Raw genomic sequence first — 18,654 nt, forward strand, 5'->3', positions numbered from 1 at the left:
CAATCTAATATTGGCCTTGATGTAAATCAGAAATAGGATGGGGCCTAGAACTGTCCCCTGTGGGACTCCGCTGATGACAGGTGCTGGCTCAGATTTTTCGCCGTCAACTACGACGATTTGGGTGCGGTCAGAAAGGTAGGCCTTGATCCAGTCTAACGTCGATCCTCGTATACCATAATGGTCCAGCTTACGGAGGAGGCGTTTGTGGGGGACCTTGTCAAAGGCTTTGGAGAAGTCTAGGATTACCATGTCGGTCTGCTGTCTGTTGTCCTGGTTTTTGGCGATGTCTTGGAACAATGTTAGCAGTTGAGTTTCACAACTCCTTCTGGCTCTAAACCCATGTTGTGAGTTATCAAGTATTTCATGTTGGGTCAGATGGCGCATGATGTTGCTTGCGAGGATGTGTTCTTGCATCTTACAGCATATGCTGGTGAGGGAGACCGGTCTGTAGTTAGCAGCAGAGTTACGATTGCCCTTTTTGAAAACTGCTGTCACGTTCGCCATTTTCCAGTCGTCTGGTACACATCCATCTGCCAGTGATTTGGTGAAGATAATAGAGAGCAGGGGCGCGATCTCATCTGCGCACTCTTTCAACACTTTTGCTGGAATCTCATCAGGTCCTGCTGCTTTATATGGGTTGATGTTCTTCAGCAATTTCCGTACCCCTTCCTTGTCGATCGTGATCTCGGCCATTGCAGGGTAGGACACTCCCGATGGTGTTGGGATTTTGCTGCTTTTTTCTCTCATGAAGACCGACTTGTACTGGTGGTTTAGAATGTTGGCCTTTTCTTTTGGGGATGCAAATAATCTTCCTTGGTCTCGAAGTGGAGATACCCCTGTACTGTCACGTCTGAGAGATTTGATGTAATTCCAGAATCGCTTTTGGTTGCTCCCTTTCAACTGCTCATCATCGCTTTTGATCGTCCTCCTCCTCGTCCTCGTCCTCCTCCTCCTTCTCCTCCTCCTCCTACTACTGCAAGAAGTTGTATTGGCCTCGCATGACAAATGATTGCTTCTGTTCGTGTTTATGCTGATCACTGGGGCGCTTGTACAATCCAGTCTTGCTGAAACAGCAGGCTTCAAACTCATCAACAAGTGCATCATCCGCCTCATTCTTGGTCAGCTTTGTGATTCATTCTTTGGGCACTTCTCGGCTCCATCACAGCAGCAGCACCGATGAGAAGCAGCAGCAGCAGAAGCAACAGCAGCAGCCGCAATGAGTAGTCGTAGTAGGAGTAATTGTTGTTGTTGTTCTTGTTGTTCTTGCTGCTGTTGTCGTTCTTGTCGTTCTGCTGCTTCCGCACAGAATGTTCCTCTGCATATAGTCACTCAGCTCAGCTGCTGTGTGCATACACCTCTTAGTTATCTGCTGGTAAGTGCGGAAGCCGCCATTAGTAAACTTTCACGCTGTGTCATGCGGACGACGCCGATGGTCTAATAGATTTGTGAAAGGAAAACAAAATAATTGCGGACAGGTACATTTCTTTATCTTACATGAAGTGTGCATATACATAGCTTAATTTTCACAGTATAGCATGCGAACGAAGAGCACTAGCTGCCTGAAAAGAGTATACTTTCCGTGACAAGTGCAGTCAGTGTATGCGGGACACCGTTTTGGTTGTCCAGCAGTGTATCCTCTAGTTTCACAATCATGACGATGCGCACCATAGAAACAGTTTACCAAGAGAGCTTTGCAGTTTCCCATTAAGAAATGTAATAAGACTATCAAAAGTATCATGGATAGATCGGGGAAGACACAGGAATTTAGGACCGAAAGTAATTTGCTGGTTCAGTGATTGTAATGTTTTATGTACAAAGAACGATAGTATTAGTAATATACTGATTAAAATATTCTTGATGTTGAAACATAACCAAGAAAATTAAGTATAGATCTCTTTATATTTTAAACAACTAACTTTTCAACTGCATGAATCGATCCGTCCGAAGGTAGCCTTACCGGCTGGCATGTCCATTTTAAAAATAAGAAACTGACTGGATGTGACAGGTCATTTATTTTCAGGTTTCATCCATTTAAACCAAATTCATTCTCACAAACACTAGCAGTATATCCCACCATTAAATAGTCATTTCTCCTTTACAGTATCAGTGGGAGTGGTTTTTGAAGATGATGATGTTTACTGTATCAGTGTGTGCTTGCAGATTTCAAAGAAGGGGATCACAATGTTTCTGACACGTTCAGAGTATGACCGAGGTGTCAACACCTTTTCTCCAGAGGGGCGGCTTTTTCAAGTGGAATATGCTATCGAAGCCATTAAGGTATTATACAGTGTGTGTGTGTGTGTGTGAATCATGTACGTGATTTATGTGCATTAAGTATTGGTGTATTTGTTCATTGTATATGGTGTATATATCAGTATATGTAGTATTATTATAAGTTTTATGTTATTGTGTGGGTGTATGAATGTGAAGGAATGAAGTTGCGGAGGAAGAGAGAAAGCTTTTACTAGTTTTAGGAATGAAAGTCTGCAATTTTCACAGAAAATTGAGTATTTAGTAGCAGTTTCCTTTCAGTTTCACTTTGATTTACCAACACATGAAATTTAAACAAGCATTTTTAAGTAATCATTTTTTCAATGAAATTGATGATTGATTAATTTCAATTTCAATCATGAAATTTTTATAATATATAAAATTATATATAATGTATATATATATATATATATCATGGTTATTTCATATTTGTGACTTTCTTCAAGTTCAGTGCATCATACAAAATTTATAAATCATATACAATTAATGAATTACAATTATGGACCATTATAATTAGATATATTTTGCATGATTTGTTTCGGCACATATAATACATTAATTGTGTGTGTGTGTGTGTGTGTGTGCATTTTAATCCACAGCTGGGCTCCACGGCCATTGGCATCCAAACCAATGAAGGAGTGGTGTTGGCTGTTGAGAAAAGAGTGACCTCCCCTCTGATAGAGCCCACCAGCATTGAGAAGATTATGGAGGTGGACAAGCACATTGGTGAGACAGGGATGGGAAATGTTGCTTCACTATTGTTTGTAATTTTGTAGAATTATTATTGTATATTATTGAGAACTTGTTTTTGTAAATATTTGTACTGTTGATTAATAGTTATTGTTCTAGTTTGTTTTCCTAAGGGCGTACTCATCATACATTTTTTAATCATCATGTTCCTGGATATTGTTAAACATACCACAACAATATTTGCATCTGAGCGTAGGGTTGTTAGGCTTTTTTGCGCTATATAGATTGGTGTGATTAGTTCTGAAATGTTCTGTGGTTGAGAATGTAAGTGATCCCACCTATATAGACATCTGTAGATATACTGCTTCTTTGGAAACGTTTGCAGAAGTCGCACTGTACCAAATTCTGCATAAGTTTAATCCTGTAATATTTAAACTGGCAATTAAGAACAAGGCTGCTTATGGAGCCAATTTTTCTGATGAAAGACTCAAGCCAGAATTTTTTTTTTCAATTTTGTTATTCAAGCTATTGATTCCAGTCTATATAATTCATGTGCAGGATCCAGGCTCTTAGGCACATAGACCTTAAGAATTTTCAGTTCTTTGTAGGTCCCAGAGGAAGGATAGAGACTAAGAGAGTCCCCACCAACAAGAATGACATCATTAACAGAAAAAGAAAGTTCGTGTTTTATTAACCCGGAGAGCGCGATGAGCCACGATCGTGGCTTTCCTGGTAAAGTGCGATGGGCCACGATCGTGGCTCTGTTTACATAAGGTCCCACATCGTACGGCTATGCTCGGCAGCCTTCGTAAAACTGCCTCGTTCTGGTGTTACTGCCTCCCTGCTTGTGTTTGCACAAACTTTGACCGAGTTTATAAGTCCAGATCTTCGTATTTTTGTAAACAATGAGTGACACTGAAGTTGACAAAGCTCAGGAAATGAGTGACCTTGTCACTAGTGATGATTCATTTGCTGACAGGGATTCTGGTGAAAACGGCTTTGTTATTTTGACACTTGGGCATGCTGGCTTGCTTGTTGTTCATTCAGTTTTGTGTCTCCAGCCACAAAAACTGGGGGGTGGGTGATGGGGGTGGGGAGGGGTGGTAAAGTGGGTTAGGCATGGGTCTATTGCGATTTCTTGACCAAATCAAGCTAGAAAACTGGAAATTATTTTGATTTAAAGCATTCTTGCTGCTTTTGAAAGCAACATGAGCTAAAAGAAAACATTTATTTCTGTTTTTGCCTGTGATTGCATAAAGTATTGTAGATGTGTGCGTGCGTGGCGTCGGTGGGTGTGTCTCAAACAAATAATACAATGCTTATAATTTCATTGTTTCAGTTATATTCATATCATGATTCTGCAGCCAGAACATTTTTTGTACAGTTTAATTCCAATTTTGAGATTTTGACTCTGTAAAAGATGTGAAAATACCTTTAAACATTGTGGTTGACATTTTTGGAAAATGAGTGTGCAAAATTTGTTAATTATATCCTATGCAATATCTCCAACTATATACAAGGTACAGCCTTTTTCTTACTTTTATCTGATTCTTCATTCACTCTACTTTCCAAAAATGTATAGGTTTACCTATTTATTCTTACTGATAAGCATACAAATGCCCCAAATCAGAGCACAGGTAGCGGAGGCAAACTATCCCTTTGTTTTAAGCATGATTTCTATAAGTATGTTTTATTATATCCAGCACTTTGAGGGTTAAGTTTGGTACTAATTAGCCCTTTCGCTGCCAGGAAAATAAGATTTAAGTGAAATCTATTTGCCAGGGTTTTTTCACAAAAAATGGGTATGTTTTCAAAAAAATTTGTGCTCTTTGTTATTGGAGAAAGACCCATAAAAGTATATATTTTCTGAAAGGTAAATGAATAAAGAAGACAAAACACATGTTGTTTTCCCATTTTATGTATTTTTAGTGACATGCTGTTGTTTTGAAATCAGTGTTTTGTTTTTTGTCTCATTTTCAACTTGTTCATTACAAACAGTCAGGTAATTTGCACTAGAATATCACATTTTCTGGACAAATGGATATCTGCACACACAAAATCATACTAGAACAACAACAATAAAAAAAAATTTTCAAAGAGATAGATACACAATGCATTGTGACTTCTCCAAGTGATAATATGGATGTGAGGCTGCGCCCCCTCAGTCTCCACCCCCCCTTCTCTTCACCCCTCTCACATGGTCACTTTATCCAGTTCTCATCAGACTGCATTGGCTGAGTGCTAAGAAAATTGCTCACACTGTGTCTTACTAAAAATTTGGTCACTTCTGTCATCTGCTACAGCTGAACAGCCGGCATCATTTACTGATAGTCTATCTTGGCCCCTCTCTTGATTGCTCCCTTTAGTGTCGATCAAATCGTCCTTTAAATTTTCATCATTGTCTTCTCCTTCGAAATTACGCTTCAATTCTTTCTGAGCATCAGCTAAAGAAAGCACTCTTGGTTGATTTGGTTCACCACGATTGCATGTCTTGAGCATGGCGTCAGTCCGACGTTTTGTTGAGCAAAGAAGGAGAGGAGCCAGGCAAACACTACGACAGTAACCCAACCAAAATGTTCAAATAAAGGACTGCCTTATGACGTAGATGGTGTTTCTAGCTATGAATAGAATCTGGAAAGATTCCCAGAGCTAAATCTACCAGTATTTTTATCAACGAACTGAATGCAAACCAGGGAAAAGTCAGAATATTTCGATGATGGGTTATCTTGTCATTGTGGCAGCGAAGCGTACATGCTTGAGATGACGAGTTATCTTGTCATATAGGCAGCCTAGGGGTTAAAGGGATACTCTGATTTCCAGACTTATTCAGTAGCAAATCAGTTGATTCTCCCACAGTATGTTGATGCCACTTGTATCTGTGCCAGGAAATGTTAGTAATCATTGTATTCATTGTAATATTACTGTGGAGCAGCAGACAGTCCCAATAAAAGATGATTTAACATTTAGTATGCACACATTCAACACATGCACATTCAAGTGTTTCAGCACACTCAGATAATGCTGTAGATGGGTGTACTTGTGACCTTTGTTTCAGAGATATATATCTGAGTTGTTTTTTTTTTTTGTTTTTTTTTATAGTTTAAATGTTTCCTGCTTCATATACATCATAAGTTGTTTTGTTGTGGGGTTTTTTGTTTTGTTTTTTAAAGACTATTCCCCTTACTCTTTATTTGATTCTTGCAGGGTGTGCCATGAGTGGACTGATTGCAGATTCTCGAACACTTATTGACAGAGCCAGAGTTGAAGCTCAGGTGAGGTTTATTTACAGTCTAGTACAGCTTACCTTTCAGTGTTGGAGAATGCAGTATACTGCCTTCATCAGTAAGATAACTTTTTTTTTTCTAAATTTTTCTATTTTGTATTTTATTATATAATTTTTTTATGTTTTCAGCCGTGGAAGGAGTCGTTTGAATATTATTTAGGGCAGGAAAGAAGTGGAAAAAGTTACTGTGCAATCACTTCATCAGTTCATGTCATGTTGATGTATGTCATTGTTGGATTGTATAGTCTTGGTTCTGAAAGAGATATATTGTGGAAAAAAGAGTGTTCTGGTCATTAATTATGGTGATAAAAATAAAAGCTGCAGCTGCCTGCACTCATGCTGTTTGTGAGGATTTCATTGTCTCAGTCTCAAGTGGAGAACTTTGGTAAGCAAGGGCGATGAGCAGAGCCAGTGAAAGTGATTATTAGCATGTTTGGGAGTGTAAAATCGCTGTTTCAGTAGGTTGGATGTGAAGTTTGAATGGATGACATGTGGTTGCCAGAGATAGTTTTCTTCTCCGAGCTGGCTGCAGGCTCGAGAAACACTGGAAGACCACTAAAGGAGTACCCAAGAGCTCTTCTTGGGGCCGGCATCCTTGGATGGCAAACCCTCACCACTGACCACAATACCAGGCGACTGCATGTCTTCAAGGGAGTTCCGGCGCTTGAGGAGACCTTGTTTAGGACCTCAACCAGAAGTGTTTATCCCACAAGAAGAGACAACACCTATCATCTGCTATTGCCTGCCCACAGTGCAGCCGCATTTGTGTGTCTTCCTTTGGGCTGCGTTTTTTATCACCAGGGTCACTGACTTCTTATCATGCAACATTGACTTTCTAGATGATGATGATGATGATGATGGTAGTATGTAACATGCATGATGCAAGTAGCCACCAGAAGCTGGTGATCATGTGGTTAGGTATGGGGTGAATGACGGAGTGTTGTGCGTGCTGTGTTTCAGAATCACTGGTTCACGTACAACGAGAACATGAGTGTGGAGAGCGTCACGCAGGCTGTGTCCAACCTTGCCCTGGCCTTTGGTGATGACGACCCAGATCCTGGTGCTATGGTGTGTGTGTTTGTGTGTGTATATCTCACTGTGTTAATGTGTGGGTGTGTCTCTGTGTGAATGTGTATGTATGTGTGTGTCAGTATGTCTCACTGTGTGTGTGTGTGTGTGTCTCACTTTTTGAATGTGTGTGTATGTGTGTGTATGTGTGTGAGATATATTTCTCACTGTGTGCTTGTGTGTCTCACTTTGTGTGTGTCACAGCATTTAGGTTTTATTCAGCACACTGGGTCATTTGACCTGTTCACCACAAAATCAGTGGGCCATTTTGTAAAATGATGGTTAAAAAAATATCAATTTCAGCCTCCCCCATTAACAATCCTCCATGCCCTCTCTACCACCACACAATGAAAATTTTCATTTGAATATTGTCTATCAGTATCACACTCTGGTTTTTGTATATACACATGTGGAACGGTTTAAATGTGTGTGCATGTGCATACATCTTTGTTATTCTTGTTGATGTTGTGTTGTTTGTTGCAAAGGAAATATTTCCTGTTTAAGCATACATACATTATTACATGTATGTGTATAATTATGCACTATTCTGGATCAGGGAAAATCCCTGAAAATTACCCTGAAACAGTCAAAAATTCTCTCTCTCTCTCTCTCTCTCTCTCTCACTAGTTGGTTTTTCTCATTCAAAAGTATATTTCATACTGAAAAATATCTAACAGTCATCACAGATAAGTGGCACAGGTTAAATTATGCAAGATTTCGGCTACGGACATTTGGTTTCAATGCAAATAAATTGTGGTTTCAACCTGCAGCATCCACAGAATTGCCATGTCCTTTGTGTTCATCTAGTGTAGATGACGAAAAACATTTTTTGTTTCATTGTAAATTATACGATAAAGTAAGAGAAAAATGTACATTTTTTTCATCTCATCTAGCTAAAAGACATGATGTTTTTTCTGTTTTATCGTCTGATGATGAATATATCATACAGTCAGTAGCTAAATTTATCTCAGAAGCACAAAAAATAAGGCATAATCACTATGATCAGAACACACCAGAGTAAATGAAGAGGATATCCATATGTAAATTTTATTTTCTTATGTTAATTTGGTAAGGTAGATAATTGATATATTGAACTATTTCACTCCTAGAATGGGTGGTCGAGTTTGATTGATTAGTTTCTTTGTGTGTGTGTGTGTGTGTGTGTGTGTTCCGCTTGCTTAATGTATCGTGAGAGAGTTATATTTAGAGATTTTGTTTGTTTGTTTGTTTGGTGATGAAATGCTGTTAAGCAGAATGTTGCTTTGCATTTAAGAGGATTTAAGAATTAATCCCCGTCACCCCCTTGTCAATAGACCATTACAGGTAATGACAATAAAAATGTCAAAGTGTCAAAGTGTCAAAAGTGTCACTCTCTCTCTCACACTCACACACACACACACACACACACACACACACACACACACTATAACACACACACACTGACACAAGCATCGCACATGCACACACACACACGGGCACGCGCGTGCGCAAGCATCACACATGCACACACGCACACACATTTACAAACACTCAGAAGCATCGCACAGGCGCACACAAGCATCTACAGAAGCTAACACACAAATTCCCTCTTACTGCTTTTACATACAAATATACACACACCCATTACAGGATACGTAATGCGCAGTCCATTCTGAATTGCATGATGGTGTTCAGACAGATGTCAGGAAACAAACTGATAAAACAAAGGGGGCAATAAGTGTTCTGGGGAAGTGAGTCTTAATGGTAGACCATTGTGCAGTAAGAACAGTTTTGTAACTGCAGCAGCAATTATTTTGTAGGGGATTGTGAGAAACCTATAAAAGGCAAGGCGGCCTTTTTTTTTTGACCAACTTGCTAAAACAGTAAAAGATCAATAAGTGAAGTGACCGACATGCTGCCACATCGTTGGGTCATTTCAAATTTGTATGCATCAGCGACCAATGACCGACTCCAAACCTAAACCCTGGTCTGTGTGTGTGTGTGTGTGTGTGTGTGAATTTGTCTCATTGACCACTCCTTGACACTGACTACTGTTATGTTATTCGGGGGTAGGAATTCCATGGTGATTTTAAATGCCCTGGGGACAAGTAGTTTAAAGGTTCTTCTTGTCCCTCCCACTATTTCTGCTTGCCTTTCGTAACAAAAGAGACTGTAAATTAAGGTTCCGGTGGTGCAGTGACAAGTCTGCAGACATGGTTCATTCATCACATATGTTGCAAGAAAAACAGGAAGAAAAAAACCAGGTTGGGGGGTGGAAGTATTAAAAAGGGAAGCAGGGGGAAGTATGATCGGTCTGCACTGAAACTGACTGCTCAGTCACCCTTTCACTGACACAGTCAGACATTGGTTGCCCAGCGGACAAGTGGAAAGAGCACTCTGCTTGTTTGTCAGAAGGCTGTTATGTCCAGGACAGAGGGCAGGTATTTGGAGCCCTGTTGACTTGCTGAACTTTGGTGGCAGGTAGAACATGGGATTGGTATTGGTGGAGGTTTCGTGATGGGAGGTTTGGGAAGGGAGATGGGGAGGGGGTGTGGGGGGTGGGGGTCAAGTAGGTGCATGTTTTGGGGGTGGAAGTTTGGGAACTGTTCTTGTGAGAGATGATGAGGAGGGTTGGGAGGGGCAGTTGAGGGGGGCAAGTCAGCAGACTATTAGAATGGCATTAGGTTTTTAGATCAAGTAAGAAACAGAAATAATGCTATTGAATGTGAAGCTTGAAGCTGTTTTACTTGTTGAGAAGCTGAATATTGAGTCATGATTCAAACTGTATCATTTGTTAGAAATATTGAAGTTCTGCTGTTGACAGCATTAAAAAAAAATTTTTATGAAGTTAGCAAGCTATTGTTCGTGTGTGTGGGTTTGTGATACAGCATCCCATGTCCTTGCTTTGATTTTTCTTCTTCTCCAGAGTCGACCTTTTGGGGTGGCCCTTCTGATAGCTGGTGTGGACACCAACGGACCCAGACTGTGAGTTATGATTTGGTCATTTGTGTTTTGTCCTTCTTTTTGACAGTGTTTTTGATTCTTTCTGTGGTAATTTTTCTTTTGGTCCTTTTTCTTTCTTTTAAATGCCTTTTCCATTGTTTTAAATCTCAGTGTGCAAGTATTGCACCAGTTAAAGGACGCATGCATGGTCACACACATACACATGCATACACACATACATATGAACAAATACATGCATGGACACACACACACACACACACACACACACACACACACACACACACACACATATCACACACACGCACATACACGTGCACACACACACACACACACACACATGTACAAAAACATGCATGGACATACACTTACGCGCGCTACACACACACACACGTTCCCCACTGCATTCTCTTTAAGGTGGACCACGGCATAGGTTTTTCACCAAAAATCATTAAAAAACGTGTTTTGGGATTATACTTGTATTTGGTCAAACAATGTCTCTTCTTTGCATTTCTGTCAACCATTTTGCTCAATTTGACCGATTTCATTGCAAATAAAATCATTTTCTGACCTGGGTGTGTGTGAAGTTTGAGCGAATGTGACAAAAAACTCGAAGTTTGCATCGATTTGGACAGCCTGGTGCTCGCGATCTGGTTTGGAAACCCCATCTTGTTTGGTATCAGTGTGAAGGTCATTCACCGGTTTGTCTTCTCATTGCCATTTCCTGTGGAAAATTCCACTCACGGAAACACACGAAGAGCAAATCCGAAGGAACCCGAGAGGCATTTTTTAGGGGTTGTGGCTGAGTCGAGGTTTCTGATTGGCTTGTTGGAGTAAAAAAAATAGCCCATTGGCCCAATCGGTCATGTGACTTTTTCCAAGATGGCGTCTGTTTTCATCACGGTTTCAATCGACACACCAGTTGCCTAAGATTTTGATCGAAATTTTCTACTAAAAGTCACGGACAATGCCAAGACACGCTGGAAAGAAGTTTAGGACTGTCTTTGCATTCGGCAAAAAGAAGAGAAAGCGAAAGATTACAACACAAGCTGAAAAAAAGTCTGCCGAAACAGCGACCGACTTAGCGGTGCCTTCGACATCGACCGGCGTCAGTGAAAGCACGCCGCTTCTCAGTTCGAAGAGAAAATTGGACGTTTTCACCAGAAAACATGTGTGTACGGTGACAGTGACTCCAGTTCAGACGAAGAACCACCGTCAAAAAAAAGTGCATCAGTTCCCGAAGTACAACTTCGCTCGGGACAGCCACAGTCCTCACAGAACATCATCGTTGATGTGTCGACATTGGACTGCTTGGTGTCGTCACTTCATTGTGGAAAATGCATATCAAAGGTTTGTGGAAAATAATATAATAGTCTACAGATATATAATATTTAATAAATATAATATAGTATTCTATTTTATTTCAGGAGTTTTTGTTTTGTTTCATAGCAAAAAAAAAAGAAGAAAAAAAGCCATCTGAATACCTTTCTTCTTTTTTTGTGAGCCCATTGATTTACTTCTTTTTTTTTTTCTTTTTTTTTTTCAAGTTCTTTGATTTTTGTTTTCAGAGGCAGTTTTTATTTTTCTCAAGTATTGAAATACTTTTCCAAGTAATATTTCTGTGGATTTTTACTGAGTCTGACATACTGTCAGTGTGTGTGTATGTGTGTGTGTGTAAAAAAAACTGTCAGTCTGAGTCTCTTTATTCTCTCTCTTTCTCTCTCTCTCTCATTCTTTCTCTTGTACCTTCAATTCTCACACATTTGATTTTTTTTTTCAGGTCTCTGTATTTGAAGATGAGACAAAGAGGATGGGGTCAGCATGCAGTCTGGAGGTGAGGTGTGTTTCCTGTGGTGCTGTGATTCCAGGGACACAGACCATGACATCGCTGAAGACGGGGACTGTCTACACAGGTTTTGACATCAACCGTCGCCTTGTTGCTGCTGCTTCTGCAACTGGGATTGGCTACACCCAGCTATGCCGTTTTTTTGGTATGGTGAATATGCCACGACCCATGCACCAAAAAACATGGCTTCACTGCCTCCGTACAGTCCACTCTGCTGTGGCAGTCTGCGTTCAGCGATACAATAAGGGATCTACCGCCCTTCTGGATGTGCTTGCTGAACTGGATCTTGTGGCTGGGAGCAGTGCAGAGATGTTTGCAGAGAAATCAGATATGCTCAGGGTCAAAACAGCAACCAGAAAATCCTCTGACAGAGCAAAACAAAAGAGGAAAAAAATTGAAACTGTGAGACGTCAGGAACGTGAACATCGACGGGCAGATGAGGGAGAAGTATACGCCCCAGGAGCATTTTGAACAATCAAGTAACTGAAAAAAAACTCTCTCTCACCACTTAGTGATATTGGCCAAGTGCTATTTTCCTGTGTATTATTTTTTTAATGTGTAACTATGGGTTGCAGTTTGTGAGTTCTCGACACAATCTTTGAAGGCGTTTTTCTCAAAAGTTGAATTTCTGCTGCAGGTGCATCAGTGGCCCACGTGTAACAATTGATACAGTGAAAATATTATCATAAAATTAGGCACACTGATGTAAAAATGTGTGCTGAGTGCAATGAACATAGTTAGAACTCTCTACCTCTAGTAGTTTTTTTCATAGCAAGTGACTAAAGCATACAAACGTGAATGCATAATTTTATGCGTTTTTGACAAGACAGAGAACAATGCTTGTGGACAATGGGCATCTGCTTTTGTGATCATTGCACTAAATGATGTCAAAACAAACTGTGGAAATGATGAGAATCATTATGTAATGCATGTGTTCAGTGCTGCAAATGGGCCAAATAACCGTGTGTATTTTTATGATAAAATTATCATATCTTCATATCTGTTTGACTTATAATCTTCAAACTTAGCACAGATGTCTATATTAACATCCTGAGTATGTGTACCAAATTTCATGCAGATATCTTTAGTAGTTCCTGAGAAACAAAAATTAGCTAAAAATGACGCAGTGGTCCACCTTAAAGCGTACCAGCAATGCAGCAGCACATCATTGTGTCAGATTTGGCACCCTGCAGCCCAAAGAAGTGCGAGAGGCGGGATAGGCATTGGCTATACTGTACTGTTGTTGGCAGATTCCACATGGACCCCTCAGGCACCTTCATACAGTACGATGCCAAGGCCATTGGTTCCGGGTCAGAGGGCGCCCAGCAAGCACTGCAGGAGCAGTACCACAAGGTAACACTCTTCCCCATACCTTGTTTTGATTTTCCTGCATTTGTTGCAGCAGAACTAAAAACCCTGTTCAAATGATTCCCTGAAGGAACTAAGAGTGAAAAAATGGTCAAACAGCATTGCTGAATGGATGAGAAAACCATTTGCAGAAGAGACCCAAGTTTTGACACTGACACAGACAGACCTGGAGGAATCTGATGAATAGTGTTTCCATGCAGCACCCCAATGACTTTTCACACAGTTTAGGGAGGAGAAGAAGAACTGAAAACATCACCTAAAGTTTAAAGTATGACAGAGAAGATGAGGAGAGAGATTATCATAATAAGATATAGACAAAACAGAAGAAGAAGAAGTTTAAGTCTGCCTGGATTTTTATGTGGAAAAATCTGAGTGACCTTAGTGGTTGAAATATCTTAATGAAAGACGTAACAATGCATATTCCTGAATTAAAAAAATGGTGAAGTCAGGGGCTGTTTCTTTTTCTTTGTTTTTTCTGTCTTCCCCCCACACCCATATCCCTAACAGTCTCCTTTGTTGATGCTGCAAGAGCTTATGCTAAAATATTTGCAAATATGTACAGACATTTCAGGAATTATTATAGGGTCATGGGTATTTAAGTGATCTGCTTTACTGTTAATTTTAATGCTTGACAATAATAAACTGATGTTTGCTTCATTAATTCCTCAGAAATATGGGGTTATTTTACCAACACATTTAAACAAATTCAAACTCATAACACATTCTCCTTTGTTCTCCCACTTATTCTCTAACGCATAGACACACACAGAGTGGTATATATAGTTGGTTCATTTTAATTTCTCTAACTTGTATACACACACAGTTATATGCATATGGTTAGTTAATTTTAGTGGTTTTCTTCAAGGACCTAACTAAGACACCACCTTTACTCATGAACATTTTTATTCCAGGTTTGATTCCCCTGTGCACTGGCAAAACTGATGGGTGAATATTATGGTTTGTGGTTTTCAGTCCATCACACTAAAGGACGCATGTAAGTCAGCACTCACCATCTTGAAACAGGTGATGGAGGAAAAGCTCAACGCCACTAATGTAGAGGTGAGTACTATGAATCTCTGTGTGTGTGTGTGTGTGTGTGCATGCATGCCATGGAGTACTTTTCTCTGTGAGTGTGTTCGTGTGTTTGCTTCTGAAACAAGACATCACTTGTAAGCTGGTGATTACTTAGTGATGAACATACAATATAGTTATGTTCTGACCATGTAGAGAAATTGTGTAAAGTGTGTATGTCTTAATTATAAGGTATGCTGTCTTTATGAACTGGCACACTATGAACTGACCACCAAGTCAAGCTGTGCTTGTGTTTTAGAAAGAAAATTATTATTGCTATTGGTACTTGTGGCACCTGTCTTCTTTAATCAGAGACCAAGCTCTTAGCGCTTTACAGACACACTGTCATTCGCATAGTCATCACAGTTGTTTACATTTTCCCCACAACCTTGTCACCTGACATGAAAAAAAGACAAATTTTGTGTCTGGATGGTCGCTTGCTTTTCTTTCTCATATTCCAGTCTATGTTTGTGATAGTGCATCATCAAGTGACAAGTGTTGTGGACTGCTGAGGCAGTTTTTGGAAGTAAGGAGATGATATTAAAAAGGATTAAGGCCACAGTGAACAATATTGATGTTAATGCTGTTTTCTACACACTTTTGTGTTGGTGTGTTGTTTCCTGATGGACACAGTGAACAATATTGATGTTAATGCTGTTTTCTACACACTTTTGTGTTGGTGTGTTGTTTCCAGATGGACACAGTGAACAATAGTAAATGTTAATGCTGTTTTCTACACACTTTTGTGTTGGTGTGTTGTTTCCAGATGGACACAGTGAACAATAGTAAATGTTAATGCTGTTTTCTACACACTTTTGTGTTGGTGTGTTGTTTCCTGATGGACACAGTGAACAATATTGATGTTAATGCTGTTTTCTACACACTTTTGTGTTGGTGTGTTGTTTCCTGATGGACACAGTGAACAATATTGATGTTAATGCTGTTTTCTACACACTTTTGTGTTGGTGTGTTGTTTCCAGATGGACACAGTGAACAATAGTAAATGTTAATGCTGTTTTCTACACACTTTTGTGTTGGTGTGTTGTTTCCAGATGGACACAGTGAACAATAGTAAATGTTAATGCTGTTTTCTACACACTTTTGTGTTGGTGTGTTGTTTCCTGATTGACACAGTGAACAATAGTAAATGTTAATGCTGTTTTCTACACACTTGTGTGTTGGTGTGTTGTTTCCAGATGGACACAGTGAACAATATTGATGTTAATGCTGTTTTCTACACACTTTTGTGTTGGTGTGTTGTTTCCTGATGGACACAGTGAACAATATTGATGTTAATGCTGTTTTCTACACACTTTTGTGTTGGTGTGTTGTTTCCAGATGGACACAGTGAACAATATTGATGTTAATGCTGTTTTCTACACACTTTTGTGTTGGTGTGTTGTTTCCAGATGGACACAGTGAACAATAGTAATGTTAATGCTCTTTTCTTCAGTGTCGTGTTGGTGTGTTGGTTCTTGAGGGCCACAGTCAACAATAGTAATGTTAATGCTCTGTTCTTCACACTGTCTTGTTGGTGTTTTCTTTTCAAATGGTCACAGTGAACAAAACAAATGTTACAGCTCTTTTCTTCATAGTCATGTTAGTGCGTTGTTTCCAGATGGCCACAGCCAACAATACTGATGTTATGCTCTGTTCTACACACTCCCATGTCGGTGCGTCGTTTCCATATGGCCACAGCTCACAGGACTCTTGTTATGCTCTGTTCTACACGCTGTCATGTTGGTGCGTCGTTTCCAGATGGCCACAGCTCACAATACTGATGTTATGCTCTGTTCTACACACTGTCGTGTTGGTGCGTCGTTTCCATATGGCCACAGCTCACAGTACTCTTGTTATGCTCTGTTCTACACGCTGTCATGTTGGTGCGTCGTTTCCATATGGCCACAGTCAACAATACTTATGTTATGCTCTGTTCTACACACTTTCATGTTGGTGCGTCGTTTCCATATGGCCACAGCTCACAATACTCATGTTATGCTCTGTTCTACACACTGTCATGTTGGTGCGTCATTTCCATATGGCCACAGCTCACAATACTCATGTTATGCTCTGTTCTACACACTGTTATGTTGGTGTGTTGTTTCCAGATGGCCACAGTGACCCCAGACCGGCTGTTCCAGATGTTCAGCAAGGAGGAGTTGGAAGCCATCATCAAGGACCTCTGATGACACACACACACACACACACACACAGCATCCTCACCTGTGTCTGTCCAGCAGCCCATGTCTTGTGCTCTGTTAGCTCATCTTCACTTCTCCTCCATACTTGTGGCAGGAGGAGGCGAGGGGATGGAGGGGGAATGGGGGGTAAGGACTGATCACTTCATGTATCACTGCTGTCCAGCAGCCTGATTGCATATATGATTAAGAGGGTTATTTTTTTCTTGTTGTTGCATGTTACATGTTTTTTATGACTGTTGAGTATGATGACCTTTATGTGAGCATGGCATCTCCCTTTTCTTTTTCTTTTTTTTCTTCTTCATTGATTTAGTCATAATGAGTTTGGAGGAAGTTTAGGGATCTCTGAACATGTACTAAGAGAGAGTTGATATTGAAAATGAATATTGTTTTGCTGCAAGGTTCTGTGAACAAGAGTGATCAGTAGTGTAGTGAACTTCAAACACTTTGTATCATTCAAAGGCGGCTTTGGAACAGGATGAGAAATGTTAAGAAACCGCGGTCTGAAGTTCCCAACTGGAACTACAACTTTATCGTATTCTTTGTCCTGTTTCACCTTCAATTCTGATGGAAAAATGACAACTTGTTACCACATGTAAGGCTGCTTGCTAAACCCACTTCTCTATATTTGAGACCACAAAAGAGGGGAAAGAAAAAGCACAAGAACAACTTTTTTGTCATTTTTCTAACTTTTCTTTGTGGGTAGTATGTGTGTTGATGAAGATATGTTTATGAAAGCCTCTCTCAATCATTCAGACACTGTTTACATTTGACAGTCCAGAGAGAAGTGACATTTTGTTGGAAAGCAACTACAGTAAGAAGCACTCTCACCTAGTGAGCGACCAAAACTGCAGTCTCCTGTGAAGTAAATCGGAATGTTTGCTGCAAGTGTGTTAATAAAAAGAGCATGCTCTGCACAGTGACAGGAAGGATGTCTTTCCCTTGTTGAAACAGCACTTTAAGAAACATAGTTTGTCAGTTCCCGTTCCCTTGGAAAGAGAGTCAGAAGAATGTAGAACCACTGATGCTTGAAGTAGAACTGCAGAGAATGATCCAGCTCTTGGATTGCCTGATGGGGAGATGCAGGTTTACCTGGCTAGTTGGTTAAAAGGATGCAGGGGGTAATCCAGTTTTCTTCTCTTCAGCGCAGTTGGATTCCAGCAGCAGTTTTTACTGTCGCGGAGCTGACTTGCGCTGTGTGCCTGGTTCTGTGCCTCAGGCATGTAATGGGTTAACATGTACCGTACAGTTACAAACTGATCATGTGTTTTGTTTTTGGTTTCTGTCATTGCAGACATTGTGTGCAAGATGATTAAAATCTGAAAATGAAATGGTGGTGTGGAACTGTTTGTTTGGATGGATGTTTGGACAGTGGGGTTTTCAAGAGGTGGGTGGATGTGGAGACACACACACATAAACACACACACACATCTCATCTTGACCTTTTTTTTTCTTTTTTTTTTACATTACCCATTGTGCAGGGTGTGTAGGATAATTATTTTGGTAACTATTTACAAGGTAACAACCACAAGTAAATGACCACTTGATTGATTAACCTTCACCGTACTTTGTGGGTCTGACAGACCCATTTTTGCCTTAAAAAATGCCTTTAAAATATATTTGGTGTCCGATTAATTTGAAATTTCATGACTTTTGTTGTCACAACATATGCATCATTTTAGTAAATTAATGTACACTTTAACTGATTAGTTAATTAGTTACGTAATTGTGAAAATTTTTACCTGCATTCCTACGTTGTGGGTCTTACAGACCCATACTCCCCAAAGAAGAGAAAACACTAAGTACCCTTATTCGTAATTCGTGGGTCTCTCAGACCCATACTCGCAAAAGAAGGGAACAAACCAATAATCCCTTTGTACTACGTGGAACGAAGTGATTGTGCGTACATGACTGATGAC

At 40.0% G+C, this 18,654-nt stretch overlaps 1 protein-coding gene across 1 annotated transcript; it reads left to right on the forward strand.

Annotated features, from left to right (window-relative positions):
• Nucleotides 1–1,360: 1,360 nt before the first annotated feature.
• LOC143284605 (proteasome subunit alpha type-5-like) lies at nt 1,361–18,066 on the forward strand. Its single transcript, XM_076591437.1, has 9 exons — nt 1,361–1,475; nt 2,161–2,277; nt 2,871–2,997; nt 6,166–6,233; nt 7,205–7,312; nt 10,218–10,276; nt 13,349–13,451; nt 14,439–14,525; nt 16,646–18,066. The coding sequence occupies exons 2-9, from the start codon at nt 2,182–2,184 to the stop codon at nt 16,721–16,723; spliced, it is 726 nt and encodes a 241-aa protein (XP_076447552.1). The 5' UTR covers nt 1,361–1,475; nt 2,161–2,181; the 3' UTR covers nt 16,724–18,066.
• The last annotated feature ends 588 nt before the right edge of the window (nt 18,067–18,654 follow it).

This window comes from Babylonia areolata, chromosome 8, assembly GCF_041734735.1.
Source record: "Babylonia areolata isolate BAREFJ2019XMU chromosome 8, ASM4173473v1, whole genome shotgun sequence".
Classification (NCBI taxonomy): Eukaryota; Metazoa; Mollusca; class Gastropoda; order Neogastropoda; family Buccinidae; genus Babylonia; species Babylonia areolata.